This window comes from Schistocerca piceifrons, chromosome 5 (genome assembly GCF_021461385.2).
Source record: "Schistocerca piceifrons isolate TAMUIC-IGC-003096 chromosome 5, iqSchPice1.1, whole genome shotgun sequence".
In the NCBI taxonomy this organism is placed as follows: Eukaryota; Metazoa; Arthropoda; class Insecta; order Orthoptera; family Acrididae; genus Schistocerca; species Schistocerca piceifrons.
Window position 1 is genome coordinate 428769187 of NC_060142.1, and position 19316 is coordinate 428788502.

General features: G+C 38.3%; 2 protein-coding genes across 6 annotated transcripts in view; one reads left to right on the top strand and one right to left on the bottom strand.

Moving 5' to 3' along the window:
* Positions 1 to 11782, bottom strand: part of LOC124797845 (oxysterol-binding protein-related protein 9) — a 513791-nt gene extending 502009 nt beyond the window's left edge. For all 4 annotated transcript variants that reach the window (XM_047260898.1, XM_047260896.1, XM_047260897.1 and 1 more), the window contains exon 1: positions 11671 to 11782. In XM_047260898.1, the coding sequence (XP_047116854.1) occupies positions 11671 to 11778 (108 nt within the window). In that variant the 5' untranslated portion in view covers positions 11779 to 11782. The remainder of the gene's footprint in view (positions 1 to 11670) is intronic.
* Positions 11783 to 12199: 417 nt separating this feature from the next.
* Positions 12200 to 19316, top strand: part of LOC124798370 (3-hydroxy-3-methylglutaryl-coenzyme A reductase) — a 391651-nt gene continuing 384534 nt past the window's right edge. Inside the window, exon 1 of one of the 2 annotated variants that reach the window (XM_047261740.1) lies at positions 12200 to 12307. The gene's annotated coding sequence lies outside the window, so the exon portion shown is untranslated. Of the gene's footprint in view, positions 12312 to 19316 lie in introns of both variants that reach the window. The other variant, XM_047261741.1, reaches the window with a different exon arrangement.

Genomic DNA, 19316 nt, shown 5'->3' on the forward strand with positions numbered 1-19316 from the left:
TTTATATATATAAAATTCCCCCTCCATGCCATCTTCTCCTAGATATATTAAAAGACTTAACTGGCACTTGTTTAAAGATAGACGCAAATTATCCAGTGAATTCCTATGTACAAAGTTTCAAGAACTGCCTTTAATGAAGGAATTTAGTCATCAAGAAATCAACAGAAACAATGAAAGGTTGCAATGAGTGTGGCAGAAGTGATACGACCATACTGAACGACAATGTAAGCCTCAGCAACACCACCATACAAACCAGGTACCAACTGAATCAGCTCATCCACTGTCTCTTCAAGGTACCTGAAACTGTCATAGGAATCAGGAAAGAATGAGTCATACGCTGATAGAGAAACTCCCGAAACTCCCAGTACTTTGAGAGCTGCTACCCACTTCTTTCTACGTATGTGCCTAGTAGACAGACATCATTACACCCGAGACCTTTTTTCCTCCTCAACACTATGTAATCATTTGTCATGAAAATTCATCTCCCCTATGTTTCAGAGTTTTTCTAACTTGAAGCAGATAATGTTATGTATCTGTGCACTTTTATCAGAAGACAAACGTACTTTAGTTTCCTGTGTCTTTAAATTTCAGTGGCACTCCACAGAAGCCCTCTGTACTCTCCACATAACTGTGTCCCAACAATCAGCATCAATTAATATTCACAATTCTCCCATTGCTGATTGTTCAGTGTGACATACCAACTGCTACAGAATCACTTTTGCCTGTCATACCAAACACCTTCAAGAATATGCCTGTAAAATTTATTTCTGTGCTTCAGATTATGAGAAACTGATACATTGACAAACAAAAATTTACAGCTTAACAAGGAACTGAAAGATGTAATTTGATGTATCACTTATTGATTGCTATTGCTATTTCTTTATTTCCACTGGTGTGCAGCAAACTGTGCGACAAGAAATGGCAATCTTCAAATAATTTCACATCGTCTGTTGAACTGTTGTCTGTTTCCCATATGCAAAGACTGGCTGACAGTTTTTTCAGTGTGGCAGAGCATCACTATTACTCTGTAGTAAGGAACAACACCTATTTCATATACCAGCACAAAAACAAAAAATGAGACTAGTAAGTAATACAAATTATGTTAGTGATTTAGGCTTCACAGCAAGTGTTTGTGTTTTCATTTTAGATCAGGAAACCTTCTACCAACTACTTTGGAAATAACACATAAACACAGATTAGAATGTTATTTACACCCAGTCTGAACTTTACCAAGGGCTGCCTACATGCTTCACTTGTGTGTGGTACATGGCATAAGCTGGCAATGCATGTCCGTTGCAGTCTGGGGTAGTATGGAGCTGTCAATGATCAGTTATTAACCAGATGACACCTTTATTCCAGAAAATATAAACTTCTCACATTACGTGCACAGCTATTCCTTTACGTTCTGCTTGGTCTGGTATTGGTGTCTGTTATTTATGTGTAGAAAACTTTATGCACTTTTTATGCTGAAGTACCTATTCAGGAGTTTATCTGAAATAAGGAGGAGTCAGGGTTCACATATCAAACTAGAGCATAGCTCAAATCTAGGTTAGGTTGGAAGTTATTAACTTGGTTGAGAGTCGATTAACTTAATGGACGTGAATATTGCGTCTCAGTTGTTATGACAGAACACCATTAGCTATTCAATCCAGCTCCTACACCATCTTCACTATAATTCATCACACTTCAGAAGTGTTTCCAGCACACACTTCATTACAAGTGTGTAGGCTGGCTCTCTTAAAGTTAGACAACTATATTTCACTCTTGCACAGGAAGGAGCAAAGTACACACCCATAAAAATGTTTGACCATCTTCCTGATGAACTAGATGTTGGATAATGAAAACTGCTTTTCTTTTTAAATTAATGTCTTCCTGCTTGACAGCTCTTTCTAGTCAACAGTTGAATTTATAGATAATTAAAATATATCCTGGGCTGCATTTTATTTATTAAATTGTATTGCAGATTATTTAAGTAAAAATCCAATAATGTAAATGGTGAGAATGTATTTGCATTCTTACCATGAAAAAATATGATAGTTGTAAACCTACTGCCAGATTCTACATCACAGGAGATTGTCAAAAACATAGTCCTAGTAACGTGGGAGAAACATGGAAATAAACAATGAATTTTTTCTGTTGGTTGTAAACAATCGCATCATTATGAGTGAAATCATCTCTAAAACGAAATTACAAACATAGGAAAGAGATTTATTACTCTACTGCCAGCAGGACGTAAGTATACAAGAAAAGATGTGAGAGAAAATGCTAGCTTTTAGAACCTGATTACACCAATGGAATAAAATCAAGTGGGCGAAAATGAGTGAAATGGACAACTTTGTTGATTTCCTCTGATCCCTTCTTTCTTGATATAGTCTCAGCCTTATGTAATGTGTGCATTTAGTGCCTGTCATTCTAGTGAATCTGTTTCCTCACGAAAGAACCCTTGGGTCTACTAGGAAGTTTATCTGCCACTTTTGTGGACTTTACCAAACCACTGCTGCTGCATTACTAGTAGACCTTTATATAGTTGCAGTTGGTATTAATCATCCAGTACTCTAAATTCTGAAAAACACCCCTGTATTTAGAAAAATTTGCAGTGCAAACACTATAACTAAAAATTAGGGAATAAGTTCTGTACAATCATTTCCCCTACATAGAATATTACTATTTAGATTCTGGAAGTGAAACCCACAAATAATATAATGTAGTTTACATATAAACAAAATGAGTGGGGGAGTGTTATGCATACATGAAATGTATTCATAATTGTAAATGTGGACAATCATGAGCTTTATAACGGAATTACAACAATAAAAATTTTTGCTGGACCAGGACTCTAACCACATTTTCCCACTTACTGCGAGCAGTCACCTTACCATTAGGCTATCCGAGCTCAACTCAAGGCCAGACCCAGACTTCCATATGTACCTACTATGTATACTCATACATCCATTATGTATATTCCTGTACAACCAAGTCATTTACTTATAGTTGCCCTGTGTTGGTGGATAAATAAAATACTGCAGTGAATTGTGTAATTTTTACTTGTATGTCTGAAAGAACAGACTTTCTGGATGATACACAGTTGTATGAAATAATTTTACAAGTATTAGCTGACTGTGAATTCTTTAATGTCAACTGTATTAGCTACATATGCATTAGACACATGCGAACATTTGTGCCAGACTGGGACTTGAACCCACTTACTTGAGCAGTTGCAATAACCACTTTGGCTATCCATGCACACTCATTGGACTTACCCAAACTTACATATGTCACACTGTTTACATCAGGGTAGTCAACATGGTCCTTACCACTCACAAGTGGGCATTCCAGCTTTCGTAGTAGACAGTACATGGTTTTACAAACATTTTCATTAGGTTTTCATAAAACTGTCATAAGGTATCTGGTAAGTTGTTGTTATTATTATTATTATTATTAATTATTATTATTATTATTATTTCTTTACTTTCTCAGACGTTAGGTCTGGATAAAAATGGAAAGTGACGCGGACCTTGATCAAGCGTCACTTCCTTTTAATTGTACGGCATATGTTATATTGCATTTAGGAACTTTTGGGTAATTGAACATGTATCAATAATTACGGATTTCTGTAGTTGTATATATAAGTTTGGATGTAGCTGTATTGCATTGATGTACTTGTGGATATTGTGTGGTATGACTCCTGTAGTTGATAGTATAATTGGTATAATGTCAACTTTATCCTGATGCCACATGTCCTTGACTTCCTCAGCCAGTTGGATGTATTCTTCAATTTTGTCTCCTGTTTTCTTTTGTATATTTGTTGTATTGGGTATGAATATCTCGATTAGTTGTGTTAATTTCTTCTTTTTATAGGTGAGTATGATGTCAGGTTTGTTATGTGGTGTTGTTTTATCTGTTATAATGGTTCTGTTCCAGTATAATTTGTATTCATCATTCTCCAGTACATTTTGTGGTGCATACTTGTATGTGGGAACGTGTTATTCTACAAGTTTATGTTGTAAGGCAAGCTGTTGATGTATTATTTTTGCTACTTTGTCATGTCTTCTGGGGTATTCTGTATTTGCTAGTATTGTACACCCGCTTGTGATGTGATCTACTGTTTCTGTTTGTTGTTTGCAAAGTCTGCATTTATCTGTTGTGGTATTGGGATCTTTAATAATATGCTTGCTGTAATATCTGGTGTTTATTGTTTGATCCTGTATTGCAATCATGAATCCTTCCGTCTCACTGTATATATTGCCTTTTCTTAGCCATGCGTTGGATGATGATGATTATTATTATTATTATTACTATTATTACTATTATTATTATTATTATTATTATTATTATTATTTGCTTTAGCTTACTGTAAGTCTGCTTTATAAAATTTGTCAAGTTACTTCCCTGCTTTGTAAATCACCATTACTGAAGATCTGGTGTGCGGATACAAAATTTTGCTACTACCAGAGTTACAGAAGTGAACTGTAGTTGAAAATATTGACAAACCCTGTTCTATATCCTTATGCCATAGCTCACTATATTCATCACCTAATACATTATTAATTAAATCCTGCCACAAAGAGAATGAGACTACAAAGACTCAAGACCGATGTTGTCATCGTATGCCCCACCACGCTTTTAATACTTACTTACATGTCTGAAAGAATGGACTTTGTGAATGATCCACAGCTGCACAGAGTAATTTGACATTAGCTGATTGTGAATTCTTTGACATCAGTTGTACATACTACCTGTTAGTGACACACCAAAATTTCTGCTGGACCTGGACTTGAACCTTGATTTCCTGCTTATTATGACCAATAACCTTAAACATTTCGGCCTGAGGAGCATGCACGGACAGCTGAAGTGGTTAAGACGACTGCTCATAATAAGGGGGAAATCCAGGTTCGAGTCCTGGCGCAGCTCACTTTTTCACTTGACACTAATAGGCTGTACATCGGGTCAACGGAAGCGTCCGATTCCACCCATACACTTTACCCATGACGTAAGGGTGTTGGGGTGTGTGACGTCATTACGGCGCACAGTTTATGAACTAGTTAGTTGTAGGTGTTGGTTTTTTCGTATCAATAGTTATGGTTGACCTATATAGGTCAAGGGAAATGACCGATTACAATTTTTGTAGAGTTTTCTGTGCAGGTATTGGTGTTCAGGTATTGTCAGCTGTGGTGAAGGGCATTGTCTGATTCCAATTTCCATAGTTTTTGCTGTAAGCATTGGTTGTTTTGGTATCGTCATCTGCGGTTGACCTATATAGGTCAAGGGAAGTGTCTTGACTCCTGTAGATTTTTGTAATTTTTTTTTCCTTCGTCATTTTGTGCGTTTTGGGATAATGGTGTTTCTTTGTTTAATGTTATACTTAGCTTGCCCCCTCCCTAAAACTGCCAATTTCCCCTCGGATGTCTCATTAGTTTGATTGTATTTTTGGAGGGAGATGTTATTGTCTTATTTATATGTATTTTCGTGTTTCTTGCCGTGTGTAAGTAGTGACATCACAGGTGCTCTATTGGAGATGCTTAGAATAGCCATTTCCGCCATACTGATGATGTCATGGGTCAAAGCAAACAGGTGGAATCGGACACTTCCATAATCCGTTTACATCTATACTTAATACACTCACAGTCAGAGAATAAATTTTGAAATGTTTAATTTGATTATGAGTAGTTATAATTCACTATGTAACTTTTCAGATGTTAACTGAAAGACCATTTTGATTAGACCTATGTGAGAAATAAGTGTTGACCTAATAAATATAAAGATCTTAATTATCTTAACAGTGTTACTCTCGTAACGTTTACTTCTTTTCAGAGACCTATAAAAGTTCCAGAGCTCTAAACTTTTAAGTGCAACATGGTATTTCCTCAAAAACTGGTTTACAGTGAAAGATTGTGAAGTGTAGCCTGGGGTATAAAGTTAGGATGGAAGATAACACTATGGTTGAGAGCCAGCAAAATCAATGAATGTGGTTATGAAATAAATGCTGTGGTAAAAGATATATCTATAGCACAGTCCCAGGCACATATTTAACCCTATCAGGGGCACATGTTTTGTCGCAACTCACCAAAGATTGATTTTTTTTTTTTCCTGTCGTATTAGAATTGTGATCAACTGATTAAATTTACTTTTTGATAATTTTATTTAGTGATTTAGGACCAAGAACTAAGGTGGTTCATATATCACCATGGCACCTTTTGTGAGGTATTAAAACTATGGTGGTAAATGGATTTCCCACTTCCCTTTTGTGAGCTGTTACGTATTGCCATTACATGTAGAAATATAATGAAGAGCGTTTTCTGTTTTATTTCATGTTTTCTTTTATTTTATTTAAAATATATTTATTAACGATATTAAACTTTACTTACCACAATTTGAAAATAATTCTAGGATCTTTATCACAGAATAAAGGTATGAGCTGATACAGGTCACAATACTGTATATTTCAGAAGCAAAGCGATGAGTTCTGACAATAGTAGTTATCCCACGACAAACAGAAACTGACTGTTGTACCCGTCTTCATACAACTGGTGCAGTGGACTGCCACAGGATGTCAGGCATAGACAGAGGTGGTAAGAGATATTCCCAAAAGCTTTGGGATACGCCTAAGTAGATAGTAAGTATGCTTCCCAAGGATCGCAAATGACAGATTAATTTGGTGGTAAGTGTGCTTCCCAAGGCTCTTCCAGAAACTATTTTAGTGGTAACCATACTTCCCAAGAATCATTAAAACACCGCTGTTTGATAGGATCTATACTTCCCACTGTGCTGAAGGCTATATTTCACAACAAACAGAAACTACAGCTGGTGCAGCAGACTGTCACTAGATGCCAGGAGCATACAGAAGTGGTAATACATATTCCCATAAACGCTGTAAAGAAATACAATTAGTGGAAAGAAAAATGAAGGTAAATTCAGGAAATCTGAATCAAATAATAGACAAATTTCATATAAGTATTTTGGTCCATATTACGAACACACATAAGCCTCAAAAATGCCAAGGGGAATCACTCTTATCAGATATCGTAACTTTCACCCAATTCATAGTATATGCCACATTTGTCTCACGCGTGAAACAGTCATGATAATGTGTGATAAATAGTTAAGATTATCATTTAACTACAAGTGAAGTTTATCACTGAACTGTTAATAGACGAAAACAAAACCATCATCTGCATTTTTCCACTAAAAATATTGATGAATTATCTAATATTGTATTTTTAATTGTACCAAACTCTCTGCCTTCTACCTCCCTTTAAAAATATCTGGAAAGAAAGGCTACACATACTTGTACATAAAAAATAATAATCTCACCCCGAACATTGCCTCTGTCTTTGATAATGGTCTTAATTTGGCAAGCAAGAGCGTCTGTGAATTTCTTTAGCTATGTTATGTCCAACTGAAGCCGCCTAGTGATGATTAGATCCTGCACAGTTACAAATTTGCAGGAATTTTGATTGTTACGTATAACTTTCTGTTCCAAACAGTCCCCTACATACAATATGAGATTAACATTTGGTGATTTAAAAGGACAGTTGAGGTGTGACGGCGTGCCCATGGATCATCAGACTAGGAACATATATGTATGACCCTGCGAACATAACTGTAATAGTCTTGGAAGACGGATGTGTCTATAGAACTCATGATGTTGATGTTGATGAAAGGGCACTACTTGGCCACTGAGAATGTTGGAATAAATATCCTTTTTCATGTTCACAGTAATTTGAATTAATAGGTCCAGGTAGTGGTGCGAGAAACATGCCACCTCCAGCTTGAATTACATACTAAACACATGGTGGTTCAAATGTCTCATTGGGCCCTTTGTGTACTTTATGGGTTGCACCATTTAAAAAGAGGCAAAATTGTGACTTTCTGCAACACATGCCTCTAATCTGCTACAGTCCAGTTTGTGTGTTGTTTGATCCACTGAAGATCTGCAGCTCTATAAGCCACTGTAAACAAATGTATTTTACAATGTAGCCAATGTCAGATGTCTACTGCAAGCAGTTTCCCTCACAATGTTCACTAGAAAACTGGATTACATGGACTAGCATTCACTGGCAGCAGTAATTCCTGTCATATTTGAAATCAACTATCAATGACAAGATGCAACACTTGTCACTAGTCCCTGTCAGTTACTACCTTTTTACGACCATTTTTCATATGCCATTCTACCTAGTTGCATGTGGTACACCATTCCTCACATATAAGATGGGGCACTCTGGGTTGATACATCAATAAATCTACAACTTCATATTACAGTGTGTACATCAAAGACAGCTAATATGGCAGGCAACCTTAAGGATTGTAAATTTGTACAAAAACGTTGCCCTCATTTGTTCTATGAATCAGACACATATTTTCAAAATCAATGTGATTACATTGTTTCTATGAAAAACCAAAATAATTACTGCAATTATGAGAACAACTCAGTGATAAATATAATATAAATGAAACCTGAGTACATATTACCTGTTTACATTAATATTAGTGGTTCTGTCTACTGGTAATGCATAGTGGCTACTGACAGCAAATCTCATTGGACAAACCATAATTCAAACTGCAAACTAGATTCTACTCAACTGTTTGACAAGTCACAGCTTCTGACAAGACTCTGTAATTTTGTAAGTGAAATTATTTTCACTTTTTACTAAGGAAAGACACATTTCTAAACAACAGTCTCTAACAAACAATGGCAAACAATCCGTTTAATATCTGGCATTGTTTTTAGAAACAAGCTCAGCTGTTTCAGCCAAATCACTAAGTCAATATGACAAAAAAAATTATTGCTTAAAACAACACTGTGCAAAATGTTGTAATGAAAGTAAACTGCAAAATACAAGCTTAATTCTGTGGAGATACAGAAACATTCTGCTTGGTTATTGTTGAACACTGCTACAGACACAATAATTACATGTAGCATGTGACACTCTACTTAGTATTGCGTATTATGTACAGTTGTAGTCTAACCCTTTCCACCTTAACCCTCACAATCATGTTCTGATGCAGGCCCGAGTCTTTTGCCTTGGTTCTAATCAGTGTATAATGATTGTACACATTCCTCACAAGATGCTCCTCTACATTACCATTCAGTGTCAACACGTCGAAAAATTCAGAATGGAAGTGGGTAAATGCTGCGACTAACATACTTTACAGACATCTCAACAACCAGGATCTCGAGAGAAAAAAAATTTGAACAATGACAGATAACCAATCTAAAAATACTGCTAAGAGCAGTGGCTAGATACATCCGCTTACTTAACTAAAACTCAAAAAGTTGTGGCAAGGTCTTTTCACGTGTTCAGAACACAGTAGTAAACTGAGTGAATACGTATTATACTCCCTCACACCATAATTCAGAAATCTTGTTTAGTTTAATGGAAAAAATTCTAGTGAACAAATGGGCATTATTATTGCTTAGTTGCAATCGTATTCTAAATCACACAAAACTGACAACATCTAAAAAAACCACTAAAAACATTGACTCAGCCTGTACATAATGAGACAATATGTATTACTTCTCCCCGTATCCAACTTTTTTGCATGAAACAGTGACTAGTTATTTACTGAGTTTTTGAAATAGTTAGAACAGTTTCTACACCCTGAAACAGTTATTCACAAAACATATGTGCACGTTTGTAGCATGTACTTCCACTTACGTAATATGCAAAATAAACATATAATGAAGTATTATTAAGTAGATTGATGTGTATTACTTTATTCAGTCTGCATTAGATACTGGTAAAGTTCCAGAAAAGTAAACAATATTTGTAAACTCTCATCAAAAAATTCAAACTTAACACGGAAGGAAGATTAAAGTTTAACACCCTTTTGCTGATGGTGTCATTAGAGATGGAGCAGAATCTTTAATTGTGGAGAGACACAAAAAGAAGCTGGCTATGTCCTTATCAAAGCTACCATCCCAGCAATTGCATTGAATTATTTTGTAAAAACATGGCAAAACCCAACATAGATGGTCACTGATGGAGTGAGTCCAATGTCTTAACCACTGAGCCACTTTGTTTAATACACACAACACGAGGATCACAGGTGGCAGCCTCCAAACTGTCTATGGTGGCAAACCACCATAGAAAAGCTTGAACTAGATATAATAGGAATGTATCATGACGAAGAATGATCCAGCCTAGCAGTACTAATGGAAAAATATGTAGATATTTTCAACAAAACTTACGGAAACACACTTATGAAGGACAACCATCTATTTTTCAATAGTGGTAAAATCCATCAGACTGAACCACTTAAAAAGGTCAACAAACGAACAAGAGCAGTATTAATTTTTCATGCAAGAAATTGAACAAAATATCTTGTGTAAGGATTTGAGAAAAATGACAATGATAAACAAAAATTCTAATCACAGTATAAACTGCAATGACCTGACAGTGAAGTTGAATAAACATCTCTCTGAAGAAGTTTTGAAACTTAACATATATTAAATGAGAGCTCATGGTGAAACTAATGGACACTACTGCAACCCAGGCATTCTTTATTAATGGACTGTTATCAAATATTAAACCTATAAGAAATTTACAAATATATAATACTGCAACTGAAGTTTGTTACATTCACACATATAGGAGCTCTGAATGAATCACTTCACAGCAATAACCAATAAATTTAGCTCTCTTCCTCATAGCATGAACCCTGTAGAGAATACTGTGTTTCTATTTTATTTACTTATTTTTTTTTTTAGTTGCCAATCCAAGAAAACAATATCAAGTCTGAACCAAGACACTAAGATAAACTCTTTGCATGATTATTCAAAAGAAATGCAGAGTATTAACAATTAATTCGAAAAATAATTTTGTCATGGTGGAATTTCTTGGGCTTGATAGCTGCAGAAATTGCTGACTACAAACCCTAATAGCAAATAATTACTATTTCTTGCAGGCTACACTAGACTTGAGTAGAGGCAACACATTTTCAGGAAAAAAATGAACTTCATATTAGAACCTTCGCAGCGCAGTGTAAGAAAATAAAACTGTGAGTAAAGGAATAAATACTTGAACTGTGAGAAAAAGAATAAACACATTAGTTCTCTAACATATCAATTGTTACCTGCGTTTAAATTTATTCGTAGCATTTGCAACATGTATGTCCATCATTTTTCCTGCACTTAAAAGAAGTATCAGAGAAAAATTGACATAAAAATTAACTACCTGCTCAGAGAGTACTCAATTACTGAAAATACTTCCTTTCACGAAGTCAGTATTCTAGCTGTACCGCAGATTTTCCTATGTTTAGGAAATCAGGAATTAAAATTTGCTGGTTCTCGTAAACTAGGGAAAATGTAAGACTACAAACTCAGCTGGAGTAATCAGTAAACATTTTCTGTGATTCTTGTACGCACATACATCACAGTTGTGAATCACAAACCTTGATGTTTACAAACGCGGATCTCGCAATAGCGCGCAATGACAAGAGAGGCTTGCAATGCCGGTAATATTAACGACAATTCTCAGAAACGAATATGAATACCACTATGTCGTCTACGTTAAGAAAATCACTTCAATTTCTGTATTCTGTTTAGTCAATTAACAAATAACCGCATCATCTACGAATTATGACAGTTGATGTTTACAGACATGCGCACTTAAGAACAAATTCCAGTGTATGACAGAAATGTGTAATGAAAAAATAACGCAAACAACTTACGGTGTAGTAAGATAACAGGCCGGCGTTGTCATCCAGCACGAACCATCTGAATTGCCATCCTTTCATCACATTTGTCCACTTGCTAAGCGAACCCTCCATGGTAGCCATTACGTCTGAGCCAGACGACACACAAGTCACAGCCTGCTCGAATCTCGTATCACAATCCAGTGAAAAATATTTCGACATAGTCATTTGTTTCAGTACCACAACAGTGCTATTTGTTAAATAAATAGTCATTTCACCGTTACGGATATTTCGATGATATTCTGCTCTATATTTAAAAACTTTTTATAAAATTAGCAAGAAGTATTGAAGAATTTAAACATTGTTGTTTTAAATACAATCTGTTACTGATGGGAGGTAAGAGATCTTGCGCCAAGGAAACTTCTCCACAGTTCTCCAACTTCTGAAAATAAAAGCAAGAATAATGAATGGCTAATAACTATGGATTTTCGCACGAAAGAGAGATATTGAAAACCATCTTTATTTGTGTCTTTACCATATTCTTTGATTTGTACATATCTTCAGTACCTTTGGCAACTGAGGCGTGTTCGTGCGGAACGTTGTTTATGTAGTGTGTTTTGAAATTTTGCGGCGATGTTTAACTCGAAATATATTATTAGTACATGGCAGTTGTGTAAGTACGTTGCACTGTTTTGCGCACTCCGTATTTAACGGCAGTTTTCACCAATTTATGCAGCAGCAATATGAAAATTTTTGTTTATGATACGAGAAAGTTAAATATTACCTTATACATTGCCGATTTAACATATTTTTTCAAGCGCTCGATGTTTAAGTCACTTCGCAGACTTCACCTTACGATATGAATGTCAATTACTATTCGTAGAATACTAATTGAATGCTCTACTCGTTGTTCTTGTGAAGAGATGGATATCTTACATTGAACATAATAGCAATGTTTGATCCTTTGGTATCTGTGTGCATTTAAGTAACCAATTACGTTGCTTCTAAGAAGCAGTTCAGTCAGTTTTATGTACACGAATGAAAGCAAGTACATTTACTTCAGTCATCGCTTTAATATAAACACTAGGTATTGTAAGTCATACTATTGCCTTATACTTATACATAATAGCAAATCGCACATCTAAATACAGAATTTAACAGTTTCCCAAATCTGCCCGTATCACCTAACATGGTAACTGAATATATTTTTTCTCCCTTCTTCCTAACCTCATGTCATTCTCACGGCATCTTTCTCTTAATCCTTCCATGTCATCTACGCTCTCCGGTCCACTCCCATCTCCACGTGCGTACAAATATATGATGCGTGTGTGTGTGTGTTTAAATTTCTGATTAGATTTTTCCCCTTTCGTTGGAATCTATCATAGCTGTGTATTAGTTACCTTCACATACCGACTCTACTCCATAAGGGATCCTGAAATTATCCCCATCAGTATTTATGGATTCATCCAGGGATCATCTGGAAATGATGTAGCAGTTATCATCTTAACACAGTGTAAAAAAAAAAAAGAGCTCGTATATACAGCGTGATTCTGCATGTTTCGCACTATGCAAGTATGAAAGTGTGTCGTGGAACTAAGATACGAATTTAAACATACAGCAGTTTTAAAATACACATATAACACATCCACTGTGTGCTATCTTCCAGTACTTATTACTTTTCCGTCTAGTTTCCACTGCCACTTTTGTCTTGTACTCTCTGAGCATAAAAAAGCGCTAATATGTTTTCATGCCTAAAGTTTCAAGGAAGATAGAATGAGGCGGCTGATTTTTCATTAAGAGAGTTTTAAATAAACAGAAAATATTCGCATTTTTCGTGTCCCGATAGACGCATTTTTCCACGGTTCCTCTCATTTCCCTGCTGCAGCAGGGCATGTAACTCATATGAACAGCAATGTATTGGTCAGTAAAATTCAGATAGTTCACTTACAAGGGAAACTCCCCATCGCACCTCCTCACATTTAATGCTAAGATGGCTCAGTGGATAGCCCATTAAAAACTGAACACAGATCGAACAGGAAGAAAGTGTGCTGAACTGTCTAAAACGAAGCAAAATGGAAACAGCGAACGGTCCAAGCCCAAGATATGTAACATCAAGAGAATCGGCAGAACTGAGGCTTCGTGGTTATGTGGTCATAGTGTTGGATATGCAAAGCGAGAGATCCGTGTTCAAATCTCCCCCTTGCCATATTAATTTAATTTTTTCCTTCCACAAACTTATGAACTGTCCGTCTGGTCATTGACGTGACTGTCCGCTGTATTGTTCACGTTTGTGTTTATGTCCAGTGACCAGACGGACAGTTAATAACTTTGTGAAAAACAAAAAAAGAGAGATTTGAATACGAATATCCCCTTTTGCAATCCATGCCGTGAGCTCACAATCAAGACGCCTTGGTTCTGCCAACTCGCTTGATGTTGCATGTCTTGAGCTTGGAACGTTCACTGTTTCTATTTTGCTTCCTTTTTCACAGTTCAGTACACCTTCTCCCGGTGTTTATGCCCGATCTTTGTTCAGTTTTTGATGGGCTACCCGCTGGTTCATCTTAACACTAAATCTGAGGGAAGTGCAATGAGGAGTTTCCCTTGTTAGGTGAAATGGAAGTAACGCAAAACTAGTTTTACACATCATACCGGATTTCACGTGTAGAAAAATTTTGCATGTGCATCACTACTACAACAAGGGTTTCCCAGATGATAACGGGGACTCTTTACAGCATATTTCTTCTTGCTACGTCGCTTTATAAACTTCGTTTTTGCCTCACACCGGACTGTACGGTCGTACTTTAAGTGCACCTGTAGATAACTTTGAACCTCTGTATCTGGAAATGGATAAAAATGCGAAGAAAGTTATCAAGGTTGTTCGAGATCGGGACCTTTGGAGTACATCGTAAAACATACAACCATTTGCTGCAAATAGCCGTCGCGGAATCCGCGGCTAGGTTTTGGTACACTCCAAAATACAAGCTTTTGGGTGTCTCTCGACAACGGATAAATATTTCTGAAAACGAGAGTTGGCCCTTCTAGATAAATGCCCAGAGAATGTTGTCATGGTCTTCAGTCCGAAGGCTAATTTGATGACGCTCTCCTTGCTACTCTATCCTGTGTGAGCTTCTTCATCTCCGAGTAAATACTGCAACCTACATCCTTCTGGAGCTGCTAATTGTATTCATCTCTTGGTCTCCCTCTACGATTTTTACCTGCCACACTTCCCTCCAATACTAAATTGGTGACTTTTTTTTTTTTTGTCATCAGTCTACTGACTGGTTTGATGCGGCCCGCCACGAATTCCTTTCCTGTGCTAACCTCTTCATCTCAGAGTAGCACTTGCAACCTACGTCCTCAATTATTTGCTTGACGTATTCCAATCTTTGTCTTCCTCTACAGTTTTTGCCCTCTACAGCTCCCTCTAATACCACGGAAGTCATTCCCTCATGTCTTAGCAGATGTCCTATCATCCTTTCCCTTCTCCTTATCAGTGTTTTCCACATATTCCTTTCCTCTCCGATTCTGCGTAGAACCTCCTCATTCCTTACCTTATCAGTCCACCTAATTTTCAACATTCGTCTATAGCACCACATCTCAAATGCTTCGATTCTCTTCTGTTCCGGTTTTCCCACAGTCCATGTTTCACTACCATACAATGCTGTACCCCAGACGAACATCCTCAATGACTCAAAATGTGCCCTATTATTCGATCCCTTCTTTTGGCCAATTTGTGCCACAAACTTCTTGTCGCCTCAATTCTATTCAGTACATCCTCATAGTTGCGTGATCGACCCAGTCAATCTTCAACATTCTTATGTGGCACCACATTTCGAAAGCTTCTATTCTGTTTTCGTCCTAAACTGTTGATTGTCCACCCTTCAGTTCCATACACGGCAAGACTCCATACAAATACCTTCAGAAAAAACTTCCTAATATTTAAATATATATTCGATGTTAACAGATTTTTCTTCTTCAGAAATGCTTTTCTTGCCATTGCCAGGCTACATATTATATCCCCTCTATTTCGGCCATCATCAGTTATTTTGCTACCCAAACAGCAAAGCTCATATACTACTTTAAGTGTCTCGTTTCCTAATCTGTTTTCCTTAGCATCCCCAGATTTAATTCGACTACATTTCATTATCCTTGTTTTGCTTTTGTCAATGTTCATCTTACATTTTCCTTTCAAGACATTCCGTTTAACTGATCTTTCAAGTTCTTTGCTGTCTGAGTCACAATTGCGATGTCGTCGGCAAACAATAAAGTTTGTATTTCTTCTTCCTGAACTTAATTCGTACTCCAAATTTTTCCTTAATTTCCTGTACTGCGTGTTCAGTGTACAGATTGAATAACATGCGGGCAGGCTACCATCCTGCCTCACTCTCTTCTCAACCGCTGCTTCCCCTTCATACCCCTTGACTTTTATAACCGCCGTTTGGTTTCTGTACAAGTTCTAAATAGGCTATCGCACCTTGTATTTTACCCTTGCTGTCTTCAGAACAAACTAGTTTCCCGAGGTCAGCTTCTACCAATGTTTCCATTCTTCTGTAAAGAATTCGTGTTAGTATTTTGCGACCTTGACTTATTAAACTGGTAGTTCGGTAATTTTCACACCTGTCAGGAACTGCTTTCTTTGGAATTGGATTATTACATTCTTCTTGAAATCTGAGGGTATTTCGACTGTCTCACACGTCTTACACATCGGATGGAAGAGTTTTGTCATGACTGGTTCACCCAAGGCTATCAGTAGTTCTCACGGAATGTCGGCTACCCCCGGGACCTTCTTTCAACTTAGATCTTTCAAACCTCCGTCAAATTGTTCTCGAAGTATCATATCTCCCATCTCATCTTCATCTACATCCATTTCTCTTTCTATAACATTTCCTTCAAATTCATCTCCTTTGTACAGGCCCTCTATATACTGCTTCCACCTTTCCCTTCTTTGCTTAGGGCTGGTGTCCCATCTGAGCTCTTGATCAACTGTTTAGTCTTCATCACGGACTTGGTTTCCGGTGTAGTGCAGTGGAAGTGCACTCAGATGAGGAGTTGGTAGCCGTTCGTTTGCTTTATGGTCTAGTAGACAGTAATGGTCGTAACGCTCAACGTTTATATCGGGGCAAATTTCCAATAGTGCATATTATGCCGGTTTACGTTACCGCTGTTGGTGAATGACGCTTCGTCGCTAAATAGAACGCGTGCAAAGAATCTGTCATTGTCCCGTAATTTCTCTTGTGCCCAGTGGCAGAACCGTACGCGACGTTCAAAGTCGTCGCCATGCAATTCCTGGTGCATAGCAATATGGTCCGGGTGCAATCGATGTTGATGTAGCATTCTCAACACCGACATTTTTGAGATTCCCGCGCAATTAGCCTGCTACTGATTTGCGGATTAGCCGCGACAGCAGCTAAAACACCTACTTGGACATCATCATTTGTTGCAGGTCGTGGTTGACGTTTCACATGTGGCTGAACTCTTCCTTTCCTTAAATAACGGAACTATCCGGCGAACGGTCCGGCCACTTGGATGATGTCGTCCAGGATACCGAGCAGCATACATAGCATACGCTTGTTGGGCATTTTGATCACAATAGCCATACATCAACACGATATTGATCTTTTCCGCAATTGGTAAACGGCCCATTTTAACACGGGTAATGTATAACGAAGCAAATACCGTCCGCACTGGCGGGATGTTACGTGATACCAGGTACTTATACGTTTGTTACTATTACAGCGCCATCTATCACCGAAAAAGGTAGTCCAACTAAAACATTCATATTTCTTTACGTACTATACGAATATGTAATAAAAATAGGGGTTCCTGTTTAAAAAAAGGCAGTTGATATCCGTTTGACCAATGGCAGCGCCATCTAGCGGGCCAACCATAGCGCCATTTGGTTTCCCCCTTCAAGCTAGACGAGTTTCGTTCTTTGTAGTTTTTTCATTTGATGCTTTTTTCGTGAGATATTTGGCCCGGTCACCATCAATGGACCACCCTGTATAGACGATTTGTAACCAACTAGTTTCTTGTAAACATTCTCGAAATGTGCTGACCAGGCTTTCTGAAACAATTGCCCCTCAACGAGATTATATAGGCTAGAAATCAATATCTCAACAGAATTCAGTATCTAACTGTAGTTTAAGATTGGAAAAATAATATTGTCTGAACATTCCTTAATCTAAAATTACAGGAAAATGCATTACGAATCAGTAACGTTCAACAAACAAAACTCATCTGTTTTTGTCGGTGTTGTATTAAACAGTTCAGATCCTCTGGCTACAATTCTGTAAATTAATGTTTGCTGTGTATTAGCTGCAACAGAAATATTTTCCCTCGATGGAAACCTCATGTACAAGTTTGTGCATGTTCAGTCTTTCCACCAAGCACAAGGGCTGCCACCTGTTTGGCTTGGGAGCTCTGGACCGTCGAGAGTACTCAGGGACGGTATTTCCTGACGTCTCCAAGGCCTTTACTACGTGTGGCACGAGGATCTCCTCTACAGATTTTTTGTACCAGGGATTCGACGCCACATGTCAGACTCATCGCGTCATATCTGCGTGACCGGACTTTCCACGTTCGTGCCGAAGACGGCATCTCTAGCAGTAAGCCTATACGTGCGGGAGTGCCGCAGGGGTCGGTTCTCGGCCCCCTGCTGTACCCTCTGTATACATTCGATACAGGATATCCCTTGCACTATGTACGGATGGCACCGCACTCTTCGCGCGTTCCCTAAGGATTGACGTTGTTCGCCGCCGATCACAGGAAGCATGCGATGCCCTGGGAGCCTAGGCACGAAATGGCGCCGTAAGTTCAATTCCACCAAAAGCCAGGCTGTCGTAATAACACGACGTAGAGTGCCCACGAACCTTCAGCCGTTGCGATTCATGGGAGGCCCCATCCACTTGTCTCGCACGGCTAAGTATCTAGGGGTAACTCGATGGGCACTTCACCTGGAAGCTGCATATTCGTGAGGTCTGGAGGGAGGGGGGGGGGGGGGGGGGGGGGGGAGCGCATGCACGCTTGAAGCCACTTTATCCCGTATTAAACCTAGAATCAACACTTCCTCTGCACTGCGGAATTTTGCTATACATGGCACTGATCCGACCAGTGCTAAAATACGCGTATGCAGTGTGGGGAAAAGCAGCCGATGCACACACTGCGACTCACCTTGCACTTACCGCGAGACTATCCTGCCGGGGCCTTGCATGAGGAAACAGGCATCCCCATGATTAGATATAGCATAAAACAGACTGATCGACGGTTCTATGAAGGGTCGCCGCAGTCTGACAATCGGCAAATTTCAAGACTGGGAAGCCACCAGCACAGATGACGGACCACCAGATGGCTGGACCTGCTTCGGCAGTGAGATAGGCAGAATGCAAACGCGTCAATGCTCCAGACGCAAGGAGGACAACCACAACAGTTAGGTCAATAAAAACAACACATAGAGGGAATACGGGAACAGTTACACGCAACTTAGCTTGTACAAAAACAGACAGGGCTGTCTTTCATTCGACAACACGCAGCAGTTGCGTGCTGCGGCCGTGCCGGAAACCGAACTGCTCTGCGGAAATCAGCCGCTTCCTGTTAACGTGCTCCATGAGCCGTTTGATACAATTTATAATTAAATATATTAGAAAGAACAGGGAGCAGACTTACCGGCCGATAGTTTTGTGGAA